Source organism: Rousettus aegyptiacus, unplaced genomic scaffold, assembly GCF_014176215.1.
Source record: "Rousettus aegyptiacus isolate mRouAeg1 unplaced genomic scaffold, mRouAeg1.p scaffold_m13_p_13, whole genome shotgun sequence".
Lineage (NCBI taxonomy): Eukaryota > Metazoa > Chordata > Mammalia > Chiroptera > Pteropodidae > Rousettus > Rousettus aegyptiacus.
Genome location: NW_023416288.1, coordinates 33372884 through 33394360, shown reverse-complemented (window position 1 = coordinate 33394360; position 21477 = coordinate 33372884). Strand labels below are relative to the sequence as shown.

The following is a 21477-nucleotide window of genomic DNA, read 5'->3' as shown; positions in this document are numbered from 1 at the left end:
GATGCTCTATCATTAAACACCACAGCCTCAGACAAGTTCAGCAGCAACCTATAGAGAAGTTCAGTCGTCCTCATGGGCTGTGAAATGAAGGAAGTCAGTCAATAGTGCGTATTTAGTTTCTGTGATACCGAATAGGTTGCTCTTGGATAACAATACCTGTAAAAATGCAACCCCGTGGAATTCAGTAATATGCCAGGCCATTTGAGAAGTACGTCTCTTCCTTCTTCCTGCCATTCTAAAACAAAATGTAATAAAGGAAATTGGAAAGACAATATTCAAATATGATAGTCATCATCAATAATTTAGATGACAGTTTTTTTCATTCGTAGGAGGTAGTTTGTACAGTCTGTGATCAAAACCTGCAGAATATTTTGCCATATGTGTTAATGGCTTTAAAACATCAGTTCAGGCATCGAATAGTGCTGAGCTCTCCTGGTACCTGAATGCTCACCGAAGTGAACAGAGTAGCTGACTGCCAAGTGTAGACGTGGGGAATTCTGGGTGAAGCGGCTGGACTAATAAGGAAGAGAGTAAGTGACACCTTATGTGTTTTGAAATAATTCCAGTCTTTATAATAAGTTGCAAGAATAGCACAAAAAACTCCTATCTATACTTTACCCAAATTCACCATTTTTCATGTTTTGCCACATCCATTATATCTTTTCTGAACCGTGTGAGAGTAAGAATCACATCATGTCTTTTTTTATACCTTTATTCTGTAGTGTATATTTCCTAGGAATAGGCATATTCTTAATCACAGTATAGTTATGAAATTCGAGAAATTTAGCATTGAAACAGTTTAGTTACCTATCCTAATGTCCATATTTAAATGTTTTCAGTTATCCCAATAATGTCCCTTAATAGCACTTTTCCTCTTTAGTACAGGACCTAGTCCAGGATCATATATTACATGTGATTGTCACGCTCTCTTTTAGTCGGGAACAGTTCCTTGGCCTTTCTTTCTCATTGATGAAATTGCTATGTAGGCCACTTTAAAAAAAAAAAATAGGATGTTCCTTATTTGGAGGTTTTCTGATGTTTCCTCATGATCATATTCAGATTGTCTATCCCTGTCTGGCGTATGACAAAAATGACAGTGTGTCTTTTTCTGGGTATTACACCCAAGGCACTCTCATTGGTGATTAATTTTGGTCACCCGGTTAAGGTGCTGTCTAGTTTCTCCACTGCATTGTTACTGTTTTCCCCTGGAAAAGCAATAAACTTTGTTTTCAAACATTTCCAGTCTTTGGGGATACAAACAAAACTAAGTGTTGATAATTGGGAATCCAGACGTATAGTCCTTTCGGGTGTCAAAATACCTTGATGACAAGTCATAAAATTATGGAATTTTATAGTGGATAGGGACTTTGGAATTGACAAATATGTGTGATTTCAAAAATTTAATAGACTATCTTTTAAGAGCAGTTTTAGGTTCACAGCAAAATTGAGCTTATGAAATGCAGAGTTCACACACACACACACACACACACACACACACACACACACAGCTTTCCTCATTATCAACACCCCACCAGAGTGGGCCATTTGATATAATTGATGAACCAACATTAAAACGTCATTATCACCCAGATAATTCAAGGTTTCCTCTCCTTTATCTTGATTTTTCTGTTCTGTAAAGTTTTGTTACGTGTTTGTGTGTCTCCGACAGACATTTGGTTGTTTATGCTTCCAAAATCTGACAGCTTGGAGGTCTCTGTACCTAAGGCTTCACAAGCTCAGCTTGACTTTTCAGAGTCCACAATTTACATTAGGCTTCTTGGTGTTGTACATTCCAGATGTTTTTTAAAAGTCAATTTAGAGTGTACCTTCGCTATGCTCAAAGTATTCAGGGCTGTTATTTTTCTATGTTCTTTTACGAGGAATACATCTCACTGTATCTTGTTTTTGCGTATGCCTCTTCCTTTATTCCTTTTTATAATGATTATATCTTTATAGTTTACTTCACTTTAAGGTCAGCTTTCAATACCATATCAACGGAGAAAGAGAAACTGAAGCAGCTGATGGATCAGGACGTCTCCTCCTCCCCCTCTGCCCAGGTGGTTGGGCTGAAGCATGCCCTGTCATCCGTAAGTTACATGTCTGTGTCACGGAAATGTCTCTCAGCCTATCCAGGCTCATGCAGATTTTATATTTTCCACCTCCATGGCTGTGTTGAAAATTCATGAGAAAACCAAACAAATTATCCGAAGTATATTCCAACCTTTCATTAGATTTGCTTATTCTAAAGATCAAAAGTGAGCCTACTGCAAATCTTAGTAGCTAGTATTTCATTGAGCATTAGATACTTCCTGTTTGGTTTCCCCTTCTTTATCTTGATTCTTCTGTTCTGTAAAGCTTCTGTTGTGTGTGACAGACATCTGTCTGTTTGTGCTTACAAAATCCGCCAGTTTGGATATTACTGTACCCAAGACTCCGTAAGCTTAGACCGACTTTCCAAATGACAGGCAGCAGAGCCAAGTTTTAAATTCTCACTCTCATCTCAGCTGCACTGCACTGATCCTATTTACCACTCTTCCGAAGACCTGGACCTGATTTGATTTGATTTGATTTGATTTGATTTGATTTGATAGCACAAAACATTTAGCTGCCCCCCACTTATGGGCAGAGATGAGTCACACAGAGTGTCAAATACTTACTCAGCTTTTGTAACAACGGGAAAATCCCTGTGGAGCCTCAGACCTTTTTCAGTAAGCCATCTGTCATTCACTCTTCCTCCTTTTTTTCGATTCCAGTTTATTCCTCAGAAGAGTTGGGCTCCACTGAAGTACCGTGCCCGAGAACTCTACTTTGAATAGCTGCTGTTGTCTGGTTATTCACTCTGTATCTATCCAAGAGGTGGAGAACCTTAACGTGTACTTATTTGCTCCTCTAGTTTGCTTATACTTTGTAATTCCTACAGTAAAAGGAGAGTGTGAAATTACCATCTGAAGCAATACTAAACTTTCTACTTAGGATCAGGTAGCGGAGATGAATTTTTGAATGTTGTTTTCAGAAGCCAACTCAGGCATTGAGAGAACTGGGAAATATCCATTCACGTTTTCTGTCATCATGTGACTGAGAAGAGTAAAGTCATGCTCTTGGGGTAACGTTAATGGCAAACGCATCACCAGTAGTACATATCATCGTTGTAAACTGCTTCAGGAATATTCACTCAGTCGAACATTCCAAGTATGTTATTTTTAAAAGAAATAAGAAATAATGTGGACTGACTCCATGTATAGAGTCTTAATGTTGTCTTCAAGGTCAGAGATAAAAACACCCCTTGTTTGATTATAGTAGACAGCCAGATGCACACTGGACGCTACTTTGGTTTGACAGAAGCAAGGTATTTGGGGTTTTTTTTTTTTTAAGTTTATTTTTTGGTAGTAAAAAGCATTTCTCATCGTTCCCAGTAGGTCGACTTTCAGCACATTTAGAAGGTACCGCAGTCTTCTGGGGTCCTGAAAGTCCGTTTTGTTGTAATTTTCCTCCCCCTGCCCATGGAGGTCTGGCCTCCTCTAGTTAATCTGCTTGTTTGGTTGAGGCCCCTGAGACGCATTTCGCCAAGGTTTCTTAAGTTGTTGTTACCTTCGCTAAGGAATTCATTCCCACCCACGTTTAGGCTTTTGGAAACAAGATACACCAGAATGATCCTTTATTTCCTTTTTGTCTTGGATGTCCAATCACATTCAAGACTTTTTTTTTTTTTAATTAAAATTTTAGGGTCATCTCAGGGTTATCCGAATGAATATGTTTGTGTTGTATATGCAGTCTGGGTTTTTTTCCTTCTGCCCGTGGCTTGCAAAGGAAAAAGAAGCTACTAAAATAATACATTTTGGGGGCCATATTAAGATTCTAGCCACTGGTATAGATAGATGCTATTTACACTAAGATACCAGGGCCATATTGGCCAGAATAAATTAAGTGTAGAGATCATTGATATTGTTTTGTGTATTTAAGAAACATGTACTTAGTGTTTCCTAAATGATTACAATGAATTTCCAAATAACCCATATTCCATGCATGGGTACTAACAAATAAAGCCAACATTCTTATTTGAGATCCCGGCCTTGAATTAGATAGTGTCACATCTGCCTATGTTCTCAGCAGGTAGACCCTGTGAGCCCTGATGAGTGGAAAAATCTCTGAGCTTCTTGGAAGAGAGTCAGGAAGATAGACAGGATGGATCGTACAAGCACCCAGAGTGTCTGAGGGAGATGATCAGGTGAAATTGGTAGCTTTTCAAAGACAGAGCATTGGAAGAACAGTTGGTCATGAAACATGCAGCTTATTAGCGTGAAGGAGACACCTTCCTTTACCATCAAGCCCATTCCTTCCTAGTTGGGAGGTTGGGGGAGGGCAGGAAATCATATGAGCCCAGGGAGAGATGAAGGAGGTCCGGGGTGGGCTCACCTGCGCTCCCCTCTCACATTTCCCCACTTCCCAGGCCCTGGTCCTTGGCCCTTATCCAGGTAAGTGAATCCTTTAAAAATAAATAAATAAATAAAATATCTTAGTCATGAAGAATAAATAAAACAACCAACACCTATATTGGGAAACAGTAAAATTAATCCTCCACAAAATCCTGCTTCCTAGGATCCAATTCAACTGGCGTAATAATTAAATAACATTAACATGTGGCCAATCATAAGAGACGAGCGCAGCATAGCTTTTAAAGGCGAGAGAAGCCTGGAATCATCGGGGAGGCGGCTGGCCAAAGAAACGGCCGTCAGCCCTCCACATCTGCAGGTTCCAGGTCCGTGGATTCAACAGACCGAGGGTAGTTAGGCTTGTGACGGTGGTGTCTGGCCTGAACATGCACGGACTTTTTTCTTGTCATTATTCCCTAAACAGTACAGTATAACAACAGTTTACATAGCATATACGTTTAGTAGATACCTAAATTAAGAGGTGATTTGAAGTATATGGGAGAATGTGCGTAGGTTATATGCAAGCACTGCACCATTTTACATAAGGGACTTGAGCATCCTCGAATATGGATTTTGGTGTCCTGTGAAGTCTTGGAACCAATCCCGCCCCCACCCCACCAGGGACACTGATAATACAGCTGGGGAGGAGGAGGGGCTATGATACCACTAGTCATAATAAGAGCCAAAGGTGTTCGTGATTTTCTTACTAACCCCTCCTTCCGTCTCTGGAAGTGAGGATAGGGGAAAGCCATCATTTCCAGAGTTTAAAATCTTTTGTTTCCCAGGCATCTCAGAACCGATATCCCATTGGATAGCATTCAAGGGGAAAAGTCCAGGAAGTGCCCCTCAGGGCTCTGTCACATGGGGCCCGCTGCTGTGCGTTTCTGAAACACAATTTTTAAAATAGATTTATTTATTTAAATTAGTTTCAAGTATACAGTACATTGGTTAGACATCTATATTGTTCATAAAACGATCCCCCTAATTGCTCCCTCCTTCCCCTGGCCCTCCACGTAGCCATCGTAGTAACGCTAACTGCATGCCCTCTGCCCTGCTCCCCATCACCGTGCCCAACTATCAACTACTAATTTGTACTTCTTTAACCCTTCACCCCATTCTCCCAGCTTCCCAACCCCCCTTCCCTCTGTCCGTCACCAAATTGTCCACTATATTCGTGAGTCTGTTTTTGATTAGTTTATTCTTTTTGTTTCTTAGATACCACATATAAGTGAAATCATATGGTATCTATCTTTCTCTGACTTATTTCACTCAGCATGATAACTTCTCAGTCCATCCATGTCGTTGCAAATGGTAGGATTTCATTTTTTTAATGGCTGAGTGATATTTCATTGTATATATGAACCATAATTTCTTTATCCAATCGTCTGTTGATGGGCATTTGGGTTGCTTCCGTATCTTGGCTATTGTAAATTGTGCTGCCATGAACATTGGAGTGCATAGATTTTTACGAATTATTGTTTTGGTTTTCTTTGGATAAATACCTGACAGTGGAATTGCTGGATCAAAAGGTATATCCATTTTAAATTTTTTTAGGAACCTCCATACTGTTTTTCATAGCAACTGTACCAGTTTGCAATCCCACCAACAGTGCATGAGGGCTCCCTTTTCTCCGCATCCTCGCCAGCACTCGCTGTTTTTTGATTTATTGATGATAGCCATACTGACAGGTGTTTTAACATGTTCCAGGCCCTAGCACAAAACACAGATCTTAAAGAACGCTTATGCAGAATCCATGCTGAGTCTCTGCTCCTCGACCCCCCTGCGGCTGCCAAGTCGGGTGACAGTCTGGCAGAGGTGGGTAAGGCTTCTTGTCTGGTAACGTCTCCGTGGCGTCCCATGGCGCCCTCCCTCTCCCTGCCTCCCCCTGATGAGTGCTGCTCACGTCTCCATGGCCTCCCACAGCCGCGGGCTACCGGGGCGGGAGTCCCCCGAATCACAAGGCTTTCTTGAGGGTCTGCTGCTAACTGCATTTTAAAACTGCTTCTCCCCCCACCCTGCCCCCCAGAACTCTTCTTCCCTTTGTATTTCTTTCCCCCATTTTCCTCCAAATTATTACCCTTTTCACTAGGTATTACTGGAGTGGAAACTGTAGAGAGACAGACATTCTCTCCTGTTACTTCTGATAAAACCTAACTCTCTCTGACCCGAGTACCCCGATTCCTGCCAGCGTCTTTTGCTTCCTCTGTGAGAACCACTCTCCTCTTTTTTTTTTTTCTCTGTTCCCTTCTCCCTTTCCTGTGATTTTTTTTTTTTTCTTTTAAAAGCACAACCTTGCCCTCTGAGGAGGGGGAAAAAAAAACTATATTACAATTGGAAATGTCTTGGTCAGTTAATAGTATGATGAAAATATCTTTTCTTAAGAAATGGGATGGTTATCTAAAATATTCTTTGAATATATTTACAATGAGGAATTTCAGAAACATACAAGTGAATTGCTTGAGAAATAAGTAGAAAGAGTAAATAAGGGTGAAAACTGTTTTTCGCTATCTATTAGATTTCTATGCCTGCCTCAGACATGCTAAATTTTTAATTAACGAATTTATTAGACTGAGTGCATTCAAAATAAAAGATAAGGAAGGTAAATCAAAGTGTGTGCGAAGCATGTAAAATTGTAAAAGGAGTTTCTAATGTTTGATCTTAATCCATCTTTTTCCTGTCCTCAAAGAAAACAAAACCCTCACACAGCTTCCCTCCCGGGGCAGCTGCGGAGTCAGGCGGTAGAGACTAGAGGCCGAAATCAGTCAGTGCACGGACTGCGAGGCCCGGGCAGCTGTGGCCGTGTGACACACAGGCTGTGCCATGTGCTGTGGGGAGGGACCCTCTCTTTGCAGAGACTTGCTGGCCTCTTATTACTTCTCAGACACAAGTCACTGATTGACTGTGAAATTCCTTTACACACTCACGAGATCTTTTCAGTCATGTTAGCTCAGAAGTAAACTGAGTCACCTGCAGGATTGATCCCCTATACATTACCTGTGGTGGCCTTCGATTTAGACCAAGGCAAAGACGTGTGCTCATCGGGTGGGCTGTCTCCTAATTCTGCACATTTGCTAAAGCAGGACCCACTCACCGGACCAGCCATCACTGAGAGGTGTTTGATGCCAAATCCCATGGCATTCTGTGGAGTTTTGTGTCTGTTTCCAAGTGGTACTTCTCTTTTAAAGAGCGTTATCACATACTTACATTTATATGGCAAGTTGATCCTTCATCTATGGTTTTGTGAATATATGCTCAGCGAGTATACTTGGGGATATTTGCATTTTGGAAAGGAGACCAAAACCACGAGTCTTTGAAAATGCACGTTTTTAAATTGACTTCGCAAGCAATGTACCTGAAGGCTTAAGTGCTGTGACTTGTCTTTGAGGAAGAGCGATAGCATCCCTCAAACTCAAACCCTCCAAAACAGCCTTTGGAGTGTTGAATTGATCATACAGTTCTCTCCTTTAGGTATTTCCTTCTTCAGTGATTTTCTGTTGTCTGCATTTTCTCCTGCTTGTCACAGAGGGACTCCGGTTAACTTTCTCAGGAAAGGAAAAGACACTGTTGCCTCAGGAAATAAGAGAGTTGGTGGCAATGGCTGCCCCAGAGCCTGAAAACTCAACTCCGATTTATTTTCCTTCGGTAGCTCATAGACACCTCAGACACTGACAAAATGCCAGTCCCCACAGTGGGGTCAGCCCAGAGTGGTCCATTTTGTAGGACTTCTCACTTTCTTTGCTTACCTTCTGTTACCTTATAGCTACACAAATAAACCATCTTTGGCATTCCAAAATCTACTTGGGTTCTAAAATCTCCCCTCTCCTATCAGAAATTACTCCCACATCCTATCAAGGCCGTTTTTTATTTTTTTCATTTTCTAAAATTTTTTATTAAAAATTAAAACAGTCAGATGTTAGGAGAGCAGTGTAATGAGCCCCTGTGTGCCCATAATCCGGCTTCAACTGGCTTTTTGCAGATCTTGCTTCATCTATCCCCTTATTTTTTATTTTTTTTTAAATTTTTTGGTTAAAGCATTTTATAGTAAGCCCAGATAGCATTTCATCCATAAATCCAAAGCAGAGGACTTTTTAAACATAAACACAATGCCATTATCACATCTAACAAAGGTAATAATTCCTTAGTATCAGCTAGGAACAGTCCATGTAGAATTCTCCCAAATTGTTTCAAAATGTCTTTTTTTAAGAAAATAAATTTATTTATTTATTTTAATTAGTTTCAAGTATACAGTACATTGGTTAGACATCTATATAGTTCATAAAAACAATCCCCCCAATTGCTTCCTCCCTCCCCTGGCCCGCCACCTAGCCAAGATATCAAGTCCTTTTATTTTATATTTCTGAATGTGAACACCTAATATTATCAGGTTATTAGTTCTTAGATTATTTTATTTTCCAAATGAAAGACCAAGTGATTTCAGGGATAGCATTCCATGAAAGCTAAAGTTCATTTAAGAGACTAAGCACAGACTTGAAAGAAAAAGTCTAAAAGAGAAGAAGGGAACTTAATTCTTTTAATTGCCTGTTAGCTATATTTCATAAGCATTTGAATACATTATCTTACAAAATCCTAACCCTAACTCTGTGAGATAGGTGATGGCTAAATTTTAAGAGACAAGGAAACGAAGCCCAGAAAGGTTAAAGAACTTATTCCAGGACACATAGCTAGTAAGAAACAGAGCTGGGATCTAAGTCCACATCTAACAGAGCATTACCCTACTTTGTAGTGAGGAAAGATGTGTCAAACCGGAAGATAAAAACCAGAGTGAAGCTCTAGCAGTGAAAATACGGTAGTGATGGCGTAAGAATGGTCAGAATAACTATCTCGGGTATCAACAAGATTTAATATATGAAAGAAATAAACATATGATAGAAGAGGCTCAAAAATCAATGAGAAAGAGATGGATTACTCAATCGGTTATGTTGGCAGAACTCAAAAGCAATTTGGAAAGCAATTTAAATCTTCCATTGCACATTAAAAAGAATTACTAGTGAGTTAAATATAAAAATTCGAACTGAAAGATATTGATTTGAATATTTATCAAATGACAAGGGTAGGGAGGCCTTCCTAAATGTTGGAAGTAGTAGGGAACATTACAGAAGAAATGTCAGCTAGATTGGCTAGCTTATTTTCCTACAGAAAAAAAAATAGGGCATGTGTGAAAAAATTAGGATACAAATAATAGACCATGAAAAATATTTTCAGTGAAAATGACAGGCTTAGAGAATGCTAAAAAAGGTGATAATGTATTGAATATGTAAATAATTAATAAATAATAGCAAGCAAATTAAGACCTTAACAAGTAATTGGGGAAAAAAAGAAGACAAAATTCACCAAAACCCTCAAATCTAGATAGTTAAAAAAAAAGTTTTATTTACTAATATTTATAAGTTTTTAGGAAGGTTTAAAGAAATGCAGAGGGAGTAGCCTCCTTCATCTATCGTTAACATCTCTACAGCTAGTTTTTGAAAAAGGAAAAAATGTTCAGCCTAATTCTAAACAAAGAAATGCTTATCAAAACAATTAGATTAGCACAAGGTATTTATGAATTAAAGTATTTGGTGTCCTTAAAGGTGTAGAGAAAATAGAAGTTCTCTTACTTGTTGATGCAATTAGGTAATATATATTTTGCTTTAAATATTTTTAATAGTTCTACATCTGAGAATTGATTTCAAGGAATAATGAGATACAGTCAGAGACACATTTGCAAACATATTCACCATCTTTACGAATTTAGAAACACCCTTAATATCCAATAAATGAAATGGTTACTCCATGACACACAATTATAATAAAATATTATCTATAAGCTGAAGTTCATAATCTCAAAGAACTTTTAGTAGCCTGGGGAAAGTTTACAATATAATGCTCAGTGAAGGTAGCAGACTGTATAAAGACTAGGTACAGTGTGACCCCAGTTTTTCAAACTTGAAAAAAAATTATAATCAAATATTTTACTACAAAAAATAATATACCGGTAAGTTAATAGGAGCCACATCTAAGTGATGAGACTTGAAGCAATGTTTATTTTATTTGCGAGTTTTTCTATTTTCTATTTTGAACACCTGTTTTATCCTCAGAAGGCATATTAATTTTGAAAAAAAAAATAGGATGGTACAATGTTGCTTAGGGGGAGTTTATAAAATTAGAGATTACAGTTATTCCAAAGCAAAGCTATTTATGTAAAAGGATGCTAGAGAAATGTACCAAAGTGGTTGTTTTAGTGTGATGGTATTATGAGCATTCCCTCCCTTTTCTCTGTTTATCTTTTTATAATGTAAAAAATAGATAAACGACCGCTCACCACATACAAACTTGTGGGGGATGTTATTGAATCGGACTGACCAGATTAACACTTCGATAAACGAGGCACTGTGTTCTACAGGTGCTGCTGTGGCCCCGTTAAGATCTCAGTCGGGATTGCCAGGGAATCGCTGGAGCAGGGGAACAGCGTCTGGGGCTGGGTGTATTATTTTCAGTGTTGATCAGCCAAGAAATCCTTCTGACCCATCAGTCCAGGAAGAGAAAGGTAGAGAGAGGGAGCAGAAGTGACTGGTAATAAATTATTGAATAGAACAAGTGAATAAATCATTAGAGTCTTACGTGGCGGTGGCACACCGAAGACAATTCCATTGTTCCAGTGAGCATTAAAGAAGCTCCGTCATCCACTACAGAGTCTCTTCTTTTGAGGAGCGAGACCTCTCCCTTGAAGGTGACAGCAGTGGTACTTACTTGTAGATCCTACAGTGATCACTTTGTTAGGGTGGAGAAGAAGCCCGCTTTCCAGAAAGCTGTGTGGATACTAAAATGGGTAGGATCTTTCAATGAATACCTTGACCAGCTATCTTATTTAGGAAGAATCCAAGGGGAAGGGATATACATTGAAATATATTCCTGAAGTAAACGTTTCATAAAGGGACCACTTACCCTTTATTAATTGTGAAAATCTGCTGTGACCCCTCCCCCTCCTGGGTATAATTTGTTTATGAGACTGAGGAGTGTGTCCTGAACTTATAAAGCTTCTGGCGAAGGCATAATGTGCTATAACTCTTGCTCCTCCCAATCGTTCTGGGACTCAGTTATCAGATACATAATGACATAAAAGCGGCTCCTTTATCAGCCCAGAGAGAAATTGGAGCCATTGGGAAGTTTAGAGCAACAATCTTCTCTGATTGGAAGGAATCAAATCCTCTTGTCCTGAATCTGTTCTTATTCCTGAAGGTCTAGTCAGATGTCACCACCTCTGGTGGGAAGCCCTCCCCTAACAGAATCAATCTCACCTTCCTGTCCGCTTCTTGAGCTCTTTCTGTGCCTTGGTCTTGGTTTTGTGTGCATTGGGTGTATTCTCTGCACCTCTCATTTAGGACAGGAACCTTGTCTTAACTATCATTATATCCCTCCATGGCCAGCACAAAGCCGGTTGCACAATGTGTGAAGGTAAATTGAATTTTCACTTGCAACTTGAATAGAAAGCACATTCCCAATGTATTTAGGTCCTTCCCAGAGGGAAAGTCTGGACCCAGTGAAGTAGAGGGTGGGAGGCCTGGCGAGATGGAAGAACCGTAATATTCTATTGTGCTGTTCGTGTAGAAGCTTCTAAAGGGGGTAGGGGCTTTTCTGTCCCTTGCAGAGTCATTGTGGTTGGAGAAAGACAAGCAAAGGGCATTTATCTCATTCATCCATGAATAATGAATGCTCTGCCACCAGGGGCACTTCTAGACCAAAACACGCTGTTTATTTGTCAAGGGATACCTCAAAAGCAACAATATTGGCCTCAGTGAGCACACAGGGGCAGAAGAAAGCCATGTTGCTCTGAACCATCCATGCAGAGACACACATTCAGTACAATTCTGAGGAAAATTTGGGATGAAAAGAAATATCCTGCAGTGGAAGAAAATAAGAGGATATGTTTCAGAGAGCGTTGGAACTTTCCCCCTCTTAAGTGGAACAAAGATTGGCCTGGAGAGTCTTTTTTTTTATTGTTTTGAGATTTGTTGATGTGCCTGTAAGTGAGGCGTCCATTTGAGAGATACCTTCGTTTTTCAGTTTATTTTGTGTGAAGCTTGTTGGTCCTCAGCTCCCGAGGGGACCTCTGCTTTGAACTGCTCGTCTGCATGGGCCTGCGACCTTGTGTATCATGCAATGAAATCTGTTGTTTATTTTGCTTCTCTCGAGACTCTTTCTAAACACGTGCATTTTTGTTTTCGTGTTTCGACTAGGAAAACTCCGCGGACAACAGCCGACCTCTGGTCCATCAGCTTTCCAATGAGAGCAGACTCTCCATCGCTGACTCCCTTTCAGAGTTTTTCGATGCACAGGAAGTTCTGTTGTCTCCCAGCTCTTCAGAGAATGAGGTTTGAGCACTGTGTTCGGTTAGGTGCCTCAAAGTCTCTTTCGTTGTTTTGCCCATTCAGGAAATCCCCACATGTAGAAACACTAAACTCAGTGGCCCCTTTCTGCTATTACATTCTGAGATCTTATAACTCATAGCCCCCAAAGCACAAAACGCTATACGGTCTTAGGAAAAAAGGTTGTGAGGGTCAGTGTTGGCACTTCCTTATTTCTGTTACTCAATTTATTATATATATCTCTTTTCAATTACATGTTAACAATTTTGACTGTGTGCTATTTGATAATGTAATATCTCCACTACAGGGCCAGGAATTATCATCTTGTATATTTTTTAATCATTGAATTTGACCTATGTTAATTTATACTATACAATTTTATTATAATAATTAATTTATAGTATACAATAATATTGTTTTAATTGATATACAACATCATAATTTCCTGAATAGGCAAGTATCATATAGTTGGCATTGCTGTGTGTAAGCAAGTATTGATAAATTTTACTCTTTCAGTATAGAAGTAGTAATCTTGTTTATCTGTTAATTTCCATAGATTTTTTTTTTTCACAAATAGTTCAAAGACAAATTGTAACTCAATCTACCCAAACACTACCAAATTCTGAAAATGCAGTCTGAATTAATAAGAATTTGAATAGCAATTAAAATCTTGACTTGACTTCTGAGAACAAAGCAAGAAAGTGTAAGGATTTTAATAACAGGCGTTTGCTGCAAAACCCCCTTGGCAGACTGGCGCATGGGCTTCTATGAAAACAGCATCCAGAATTATGTATCACAGTTTGTAAAGTGGGGTTCAAAATGTTTGATGATCTGAGTAAAGGTTTTATGAAAACCTGGCATGTTTACTGTCACCCTAACGTATATTTCTTCTTTCCCACAGGTTTCCGAAGATGACTCATATGTCAGTGACATAAGTGACAACCTTTCCTTGGACAATCTCAGCAACGATTTAGATAATGAGAGACAGACCCTGGGTAAGATTTAAATTCTTTGGTCTCTGAAAGTTTGGATTTCCACAGAATGCTAATGAGCACATATGCAGTACCTAGTGCAGGCAGAGTAGCAAGTACTACCCAAGAAAATGAAGAGGTGATCCAACCCTCAAGCTTTGTATCACCTAGGTAAGAAGATAGCACTGAATGTGAAAAAGGGATTCATTCCAATAAATTTCTCTACTTGCATAAATTTGTATTTTTCTGAAGCGAGGATATGCCAATTACCATATAAATATCAAAGATCAGTGTAAGATATGTCCCTTATTTGGTCAAACATTCTCTCTGAAAGCATATTAGAATATAGCTTTTTGCCTTTCGGTATGCAGACGTTTTCATAAGTTAGGAATTCTATAGGGCTTACATAATAAAGGTCTGGTCTGAGTGGTACTCTATCTTCAGATTCTGTAAGATAACACATTTGAAAATAGCAAACTTCTTTTTCCTTTTTTCTTTAACACTCCACAGACAGAATGTGGTCTTCTCTCAGAGGTAGAGAGTAGGAGGAACAGCGAGAGGGAGAGAGTCAAGGCACTGAGAGGGACCGAAAATAGCAAACTCATACCTCCTGGCAGTGGGGTGCCTCAAGGTGTTCGCCAACGTCCATTTATTACTGGTTGTTCCCAAGAGTGGACAAGATGCCAGGAAATGTTGGTTTGAACCATGGGGTCCCTGGACTGTCCGGCTGTGCCCAAACATCTGATTAAGGAGTTCAGTGAGCGGACTGAGGTCTCTTTAGCAAGGGGCCCTTCAGAGGACTCTGCTCATTGGACAGTTCTCTTCGCTGGTCCTGTAGCATCAAATACTCCCAGTCTTGGTGCTCAGTGTGCCTTCAGGCTTCTCAGTTTGTCTGTACCACACAGGGGATGCCCAGAGCACTCCCTATTTTCATATTTACATGGAGGACAGTGACCATGCCAGATGTTGTTTGATATTTCAGTGCTTCCCAGCTCAGTAAGAATGTGTGAAATATGATGATCATGTGTTCTTATCTGTATGTCAAAGAGCCTACTCTTTGGGAACCACAAAAAAAAAAAAAAAGGGTCGGTAATTTTACCATCCTCTAGAAGAATACCCTTTCAGCCTCACACCTGCCGGAAGTCAGATGCCCATGAGGCTCTATCTTGCTTGAAATGTTTCTGGAGAGATGAACCTTTTGGTAGAAAAGTCTGAGAACCAGCAGTTCAAAGGAGAAGGTTGATAATACAGGAGCTACTTGCTTTTCTAGGAAAACAGAGGTGAATTGAAAGAGAAATGAAGAAACATCATGTATTCCCTTGGCAAATGGCACACACACTAAAAGGGAACTCTCACGATGGATGAGCAAGGCTGACAATTGCTGAAGTCCTTCTTTCTGAGGCCTCAGAAAGGGGCCAACGGAAGCACAGTAATAGAGGGCTGAGAGGTCAAAGCTGAGACCTGAGGACTTGTCCTAGACCTAAGACCACAGCTCTGCTGAGTTTATACCAGCCAGGAAAAGCATAGAAGAAGTTAAGGCTGGTTCTTTCTTATTCCACAGCCATGTTTGCTAGAATGCTAACATTGCCTTAGCTTGAAAAAACATGGCCAAACTCAGCTTTCTTCTTCGGCCATATTGGGAAACAAAAATAGATGTCCTCCAGTTTAACTGTCTCTGAAGAAGGTTAGGTTTCTAAACATCAGTATTCTACTGAAAAGAGTGGATATAAAAAGAATCTTTGCATCAATTACACAGTTTTGCCTGCAAAAGGAAATAGGATTGGATCAAGGTCTTGATAAATGATCACACTAGGATGTCTCTGAGCCCACACTAAATGCTAGGTGTTTGGGGTACTTCCTCTTAACTTCTTCCCCTGCTCCCCAATCAGTAGGCACATATGAGGATCTGTCACCATGCTGGGTGCTGTGATTTGAAATATCAATTCAAGGATTAGATTTCCTTTGTTAACCTCATCTCTGCCACTCACTGGTTATATATTCTAGGACATGTTAATTAACAGCTCTGTGCCTTGATTTCTTCTTCTGTAAAATGGAAATAATAATACTGTTTACCTTAAGAAGTTGTAATGAAAAATAAGTGAGAATATATATATATATATATATATATATATATATATATAATACTTAGATGACTTGCTGCCCAAGTAAAAGTTAGATATGTATTAACTATTAGTAGAAGTAGGCATATAGTATTCTTTCAAATTTAGATTAGTGTAATCGAAGAAAATATTTTGAGATTACATGGAAAACTGTTTTAAAAACTACTATAAGTTACAGCTATTTACTTATATAAATCAGATTTTTGCCTATGTTGAGCAATAAAAACAAATTCAACAATTAATTGAATGCTTAAATTAACACAAGACTGCGAAGTATAACCCCAGTTTCATACTTTTCTGTTCAACTAAGAAGCCTCTTTAGTCAGAGTGATTAGCTTTATAAAGAACAAATATGAAATACTTATTTTTGAGAAATAAAAGTATAAAATTAAAACGCTATTTTCACATATGTTGGTGTAATGCAAAAGAGTTCATATGAAAATAGGCTCTGTTGGGATGGGCAAAGAATTTCAGAGTAAGAAGCAATGCAATTTCTCACAAAGCAAAAGATTGATAGATATAAATACCTAACATGTAAATGTTTCATTCATCAAAAAACTCACATGGGCCAAATTTAATGGTAAATGTCAAATGGGAATTAAATTGTAAAACAAATATAAAAACAAAAGATTACATCTTAACATATAAATAGGAAAGCGGACAGTTCAAATAAGAAATGTTCTTTAAGGCATTCCAGATCATGCTAGGAATTTTCTAAATCTAAGTTAAAAACAAAGAGGTAGTACCATCCACTGAACGATTTGCTAAAAATTAAAAACAAAGAATGACAAGCCTGGAAAGGCCTCAGAAAATGGACACTCGCCTATGCTGCTGATAAATGAGAAATCGATTCAGCCTTTTTCAGGAGCCCTCTGAGCATGTGAATCAAAAATACAAAAATATGCATAGTCTTTGACATAGTAACCCCACTTTTATATTTCCTCTGAAAATAATCAGAGAGATAATCAAATATCCAGGAATATGAGTAGTCACTACCTTTTGCATCATAGCAAAACATCGAAACAAAGCTAAAAGTCCAACAATAGATGAATAATTCAATAAATTATGGTGTATCCATAGCATGGGATTTTTCTTAGTCATTGTAAATGATGTTTTAGATAAATTTCGAATAGCATGGAAAAATACTTACATTAACTGAATAAGCATAACAGAAAGCTTAGACATACAGTATGAACTCTGTGGATGAAGGAAACAGTAAGTGAAAATACTTCAGAACAGAACTTGCTACTCTTTCCAGATGATAGGATGATGTATGACTTTTATCTTCTTCATAATTATCACGGAATTAACATAACTTTTTATGAGAATTTGAAGTGATTTTTAAAAAGAAAGAGTTTAAAAGTTTTCATCAGAATTTGAAGTGCTCTTTATAAAAAGGGTTTAAGGAGTTTAAAAGTGTAAACAGTAACTTGATCCGAGTATAGAAATCCAGTTTTGTTTTATTATACGTGTACATAAACCGTGAGGGACTAGCTTTGGAGCAGGATCTTGAAGGTCTCCTTGTGGATGGGAGTCCTTGAGTTTTAGTGCATGTAATTTTTGGAGTTAATTTAACTATGCAGAACTCTTTTTATTTCCAACTCTCTGTCTTGTTCTGAATAACTGAGATTCATAGTAAAATTGAATACTTACGAGGTAAGGTTTTCTTCATGGATTGTTTTATTTTTTTAAATAACAAAATAAAGCGGAAAGGCTTATAGAGACGACCAGGCTCCTTTCCCTTTCAGGGCCTGTCCTGGAATGCGGTGGGGAAGCCAAGTGCAGAAGAAGGACGTGCTTGCCAGCGCCCTGCCCCAACACCAGTAACATCAGCTTGTGGAACATCCTGAGAAATAACATCGGCAAGGACCTGTCCAAGGTGGCCATGCCGGTGCAGCTGAACGAGCCCCTGAACACGCTGCAGAGGCTCTGCGAGGAGCTGGAGTACAGCGAGCTTCTGGACAAGGCCGCGCAGATCCCCAGTGCCCTGGAGAGGATGGTGAGGGGGCCGTCTTCCCCCGTAGGCTGCCGGGGCATTCTCGGGCTGGCGGGACCCATGCGGGCAGAGCCAGAGGGCCAGTCCCCTCTAGGGGGTTTTCGTTGGGACCGTACTTTAGATGGATTCTTTTCTCAGTGCCATCTGGTTCCCCTCTGGCGGGCTGTTTTCAGTCGCCCCGTCAGGATTTGCCATTGGGGGCGGGGGAGGGGGCGTCCCCTCTGTGACAGCTGTGCCTGGGGGTAGTTCTGCTCTGTGGACTTGCGCTTCCTCTTTCTCCAGAACCTTCCCTGTGATTGTTCCGATATGCCTGTCTGGAAAACATATCTCGCGGGCTGTCTGGGTGTTTATTTTTACGATCCTGGGTGGACAGCATTTAATTTCTCAAGCTGTCTCTCTCATCTGGGGTGAATTTCCCTTGAGAATGTTTTTATTTATTTTTGGAATCGTCGCATCGGCTGCTAGATTTTCAGAAAAAAAAACATTCACAGAAGAGGTTTTCACATAAGAAAGGTTCTTTTTGTGTTCGTTGTCGTTTTTCCTCTCCTTTTTCTATAGAGTTTTTTGTTTGTTTGTTTGTTTGTTGTTTGTTTTAAAGTTCATCCACAAAAAAAATTCACCTTTTGTTCTCTACTCAGTATCACTTACAGTGAAAGGACACCAGGTGTCTCTCAGCCTCGCCCCATCTTGTGCAGCTCAGGGCAAGGGGACTGTGGTGTTAAGACAGTGGCCAGATCAGCCCTCTCTGTCTGTAGCTGACTTTGTTCTTCAAAACTGAGAGTCTCTTCCTCTTTTTCCTTCCTCCTCTGTCACCTGCTCAACAGTAAGGTCTTCGTGTGGGAGACTGAGGTACAGTGTTTTACTCCAATGCAAGGTCTCTGTCCTGGGCATTTGCTGATTGGCTAAATTGGAGTTGGCAACTCCGTCTTGGCTTCAAGACCTAGCCGTCCCCCTCGCCCTGATGGAGGACACTATTCCTTTCTAAATTCTAAGGATTCTGTAGTTTTAACCCTCATTAAAATGTCATTACTTCAGTGATTTGAAGATTAAGGGGAAACCTAACTCGTAGGTGAAAAGAGACCTCCTGTAGTCATTCCACACAGTCTCCAGAGACTTCTCCCCTCAAAGAAGCAGGCTTGATACTAATGACAATAAGAGTAGGAGAGAAGAACCAGCCGTGTATCTTTTCAGGCTACTTTGTTACTCTCCCCCAGAGAATGTCTGCTGAGCAAAGGGAAGCAAAGAGCTTCTAAGACAAGTGTTTAAAGTCAACATCTGTGGACCCCTCTTTAAAGAAAACATTGACTTCGAAGATGAAAGTATTCTTAATGTGCTTCATGCTTGTGGCAATTTAGAGACCCTTAGGATATTCAGCTGATTGATTGGCATACTTGACCTTGAGAAGAAGTTTGAAGAAAGGCTTTGCATTCTAGCACAATACAGGAAAGCTTAGTGTCCCTGCATTGTGTTTATGGCTCTGAGGTTGAGCTGCAGCCCCTGCAGAGATCCTCTCCCAAGCCGCCAGCCCCAGAGGAGGATGCTTCATTGTTTCTGCTCCCTGTCTCTCGGCATTGTGAATGAGGCCAGGCTCTTTTATACATTTTGTTATACTTTAAGTTGTGAAGGCAATTCAGGGTTGATGTGGCATTCAGGATAGATAGCGTGACCTTACTGTTGAACAGGTAGCAAATATCCGAGGAGGCAGAGAGAGAATCGGATACCCAGGTTTCAAGAACAAAGACAGAATTGAGCAGAGTGAATTGATTTTTATAAGCTATTCAGCTGCGCTAGAGTATTTCTATAGTATGAGGTGATAAGGTGACTCCTGTTTGCAAAAGACTAAGAAAAATTGCGTGACTAGTAAACATTTATGAAAGGCATTCGGCTCTTTTTCCAGTATAAAAAGCTTCATGAAATGTGCTGTGAAGAGAAGACATGGAGATTGTTTGTTACTCAATATTAGAAAGAGAAAGTTGCTATTGCTGCTTTGGTTTAATTTTCGTGCTGGGCCTGCCCAGTGCATAAAAAGAATAATGTACGTTTTTTGTGCCCTGACAGGGGAAATGATAAAAATGTTGAGAGCCTCATGGAGAAGGCCGTTAAAAGATCTTGCTCATTTTGTGTTCCTCTATAGTTTTATTTTCCTTTTTGTTGTTTCCTTTGTCCTTCAAACAGAACTTTTTTTTTTTTTTTTAACTTCGCAGATTGCAAGGGTCATGACAGCTTACAATCCTTTATATTTTTTATTTTTTACGCCTATGGCACCTGGTCTTCCTATGTGGTCTTCCATCCAAGTACTAACCAGGCCTGACCCTGCTTAGCTTCTGAGATCAAATGGGATCGGGCTTGTTCGGGGTGGCATGGCCATAGACAACCAGAGCTTTTTAAATTAAAGCACTGTGCTCTGTCCTGTGGTTTGTTGCCCAGACTCAGGAAGTGATGCTCACAGATTTTCTTTTGTCAAATGAGTTTTGAGGTTCCTACAGTATCAAATTGGGATTGGCCAAAGTTAGTATGCCTATTTCTGAATTTTGAGGGAAGTTTGGCTTTTTTTTATGCTCCTCTTCCTCACCCCTCCTCAAAAACCTTTGCACAATATCAGGATTCTCAGACATTGCTCAGCCTAACAGCTCAAAAGCAGGGTAGTTCACTTGATAAATACCATCATCTTGAAAGGCTCTGCCGACTTTTAGGCATTAGAACAAACGAACAGTTTGAAAACGTTTGGTTCATTTGTCTCTGAGGCCATGGTGAACATTATTTAAACCTGCAACTTTAAACTAAAGTTGGTTTGGTTGTCTTTAAACCAGAGACAAGTCTTTGGCTTTCTGAAACAAACCGTAAAGAGAGAAATGAAGGTTTTATGGCGCTCACGTCTTTGTAAAAATAACGTTGCTGGTGACAGACCAATAACGACGTTCTTTCCTCCCTCTCCTCAGGTGTACGTGGCGGCCTTCGCTGTGTCGGCATACGCATCCAGCTTCTTCCGAGCTGGGAGCAAGCCCTTTAACCCGGTTCTCGGAGAAACCTATGAGTGCATTCGCGAGGACAAGGGCTTCCGGTTTTTCTCAGAACAGGTGGCTATACACCCGTCTTGTTTGTCGTGTGCACGCTTTCGTCCAGCCGCACTGGAGGAGTTGCTTATGCCTCCCGTGACATGTGTTTTTGAAATATTTATTTTCCACCTTTTTTGCTAGCTTCAAAGCAATGAGATAATTATAGTGTTTTTTCCATATAAAGAGAGGAATCGAGTTCCCTTCCCCTGAAACCCAGCCACCACCCCTGGGCATCAAGGTGCGAGCAGTGCCGAGCTCCCGCTTGGCCATGCGCACGAACGTGCCCTTTCTGTTCAAAATCACAGCGAGAGGAGTTTACAGAGTGTGAAGCGCGTGCCCCACACTGCGATTTAGAGGATTAGAGTGTGCGCCCTCCCTCACCGGCATCCATCACTGTTTTAGAGCACGACCGCCCCCGTCAGCATGGCTAGCCCCAAACAAATGCATTACTCTTGAGTTTATTTAAGAGGAATCGTTCATTCGTGTATTTATTCATTCAACCCCATAAATATTTCTGGACCATTCCCACGTGCCTGGT

At 40.0% G+C, this 21477-nt stretch overlaps 1 protein-coding gene and 1 pseudogene across 5 annotated transcripts in view; one reads left to right on the top strand and one right to left on the bottom strand.

Moving 5' to 3' along the window:
- Nucleotides 1-21477, top strand: part of OSBPL3 (oxysterol binding protein like 3) — a 152138-nt gene that overhangs the window by 104453 nt on the left and 26208 nt on the right. For 3 of the 5 annotated variants that reach the window (XM_016159530.2, XM_016159528.2, XM_016159532.2), the window contains 6 exons: nucleotides 1957-2087; nucleotides 6138-6245; nucleotides 12668-12802; nucleotides 13698-13791; nucleotides 17636-17886; nucleotides 20823-20960. In XM_016159530.2, the coding sequence (XP_016015016.2) occupies nucleotides 1957-2087; nucleotides 6138-6245; nucleotides 12668-12802; nucleotides 13698-13791; nucleotides 17636-17886; nucleotides 20823-20960 (857 nt within the window). The remainder of the gene's footprint in view (nucleotides 1-1956; nucleotides 2088-6137; nucleotides 6246-12667; nucleotides 12803-13697; nucleotides 13792-17635; nucleotides 17887-20822; nucleotides 20961-21477) is intronic. The other 2 variants (XM_016159533.2, XM_016159531.2) reach the window with 1 other exon arrangement.
- Nucleotides 20137-20255, bottom strand: LOC118610892 (annotated as a pseudogene).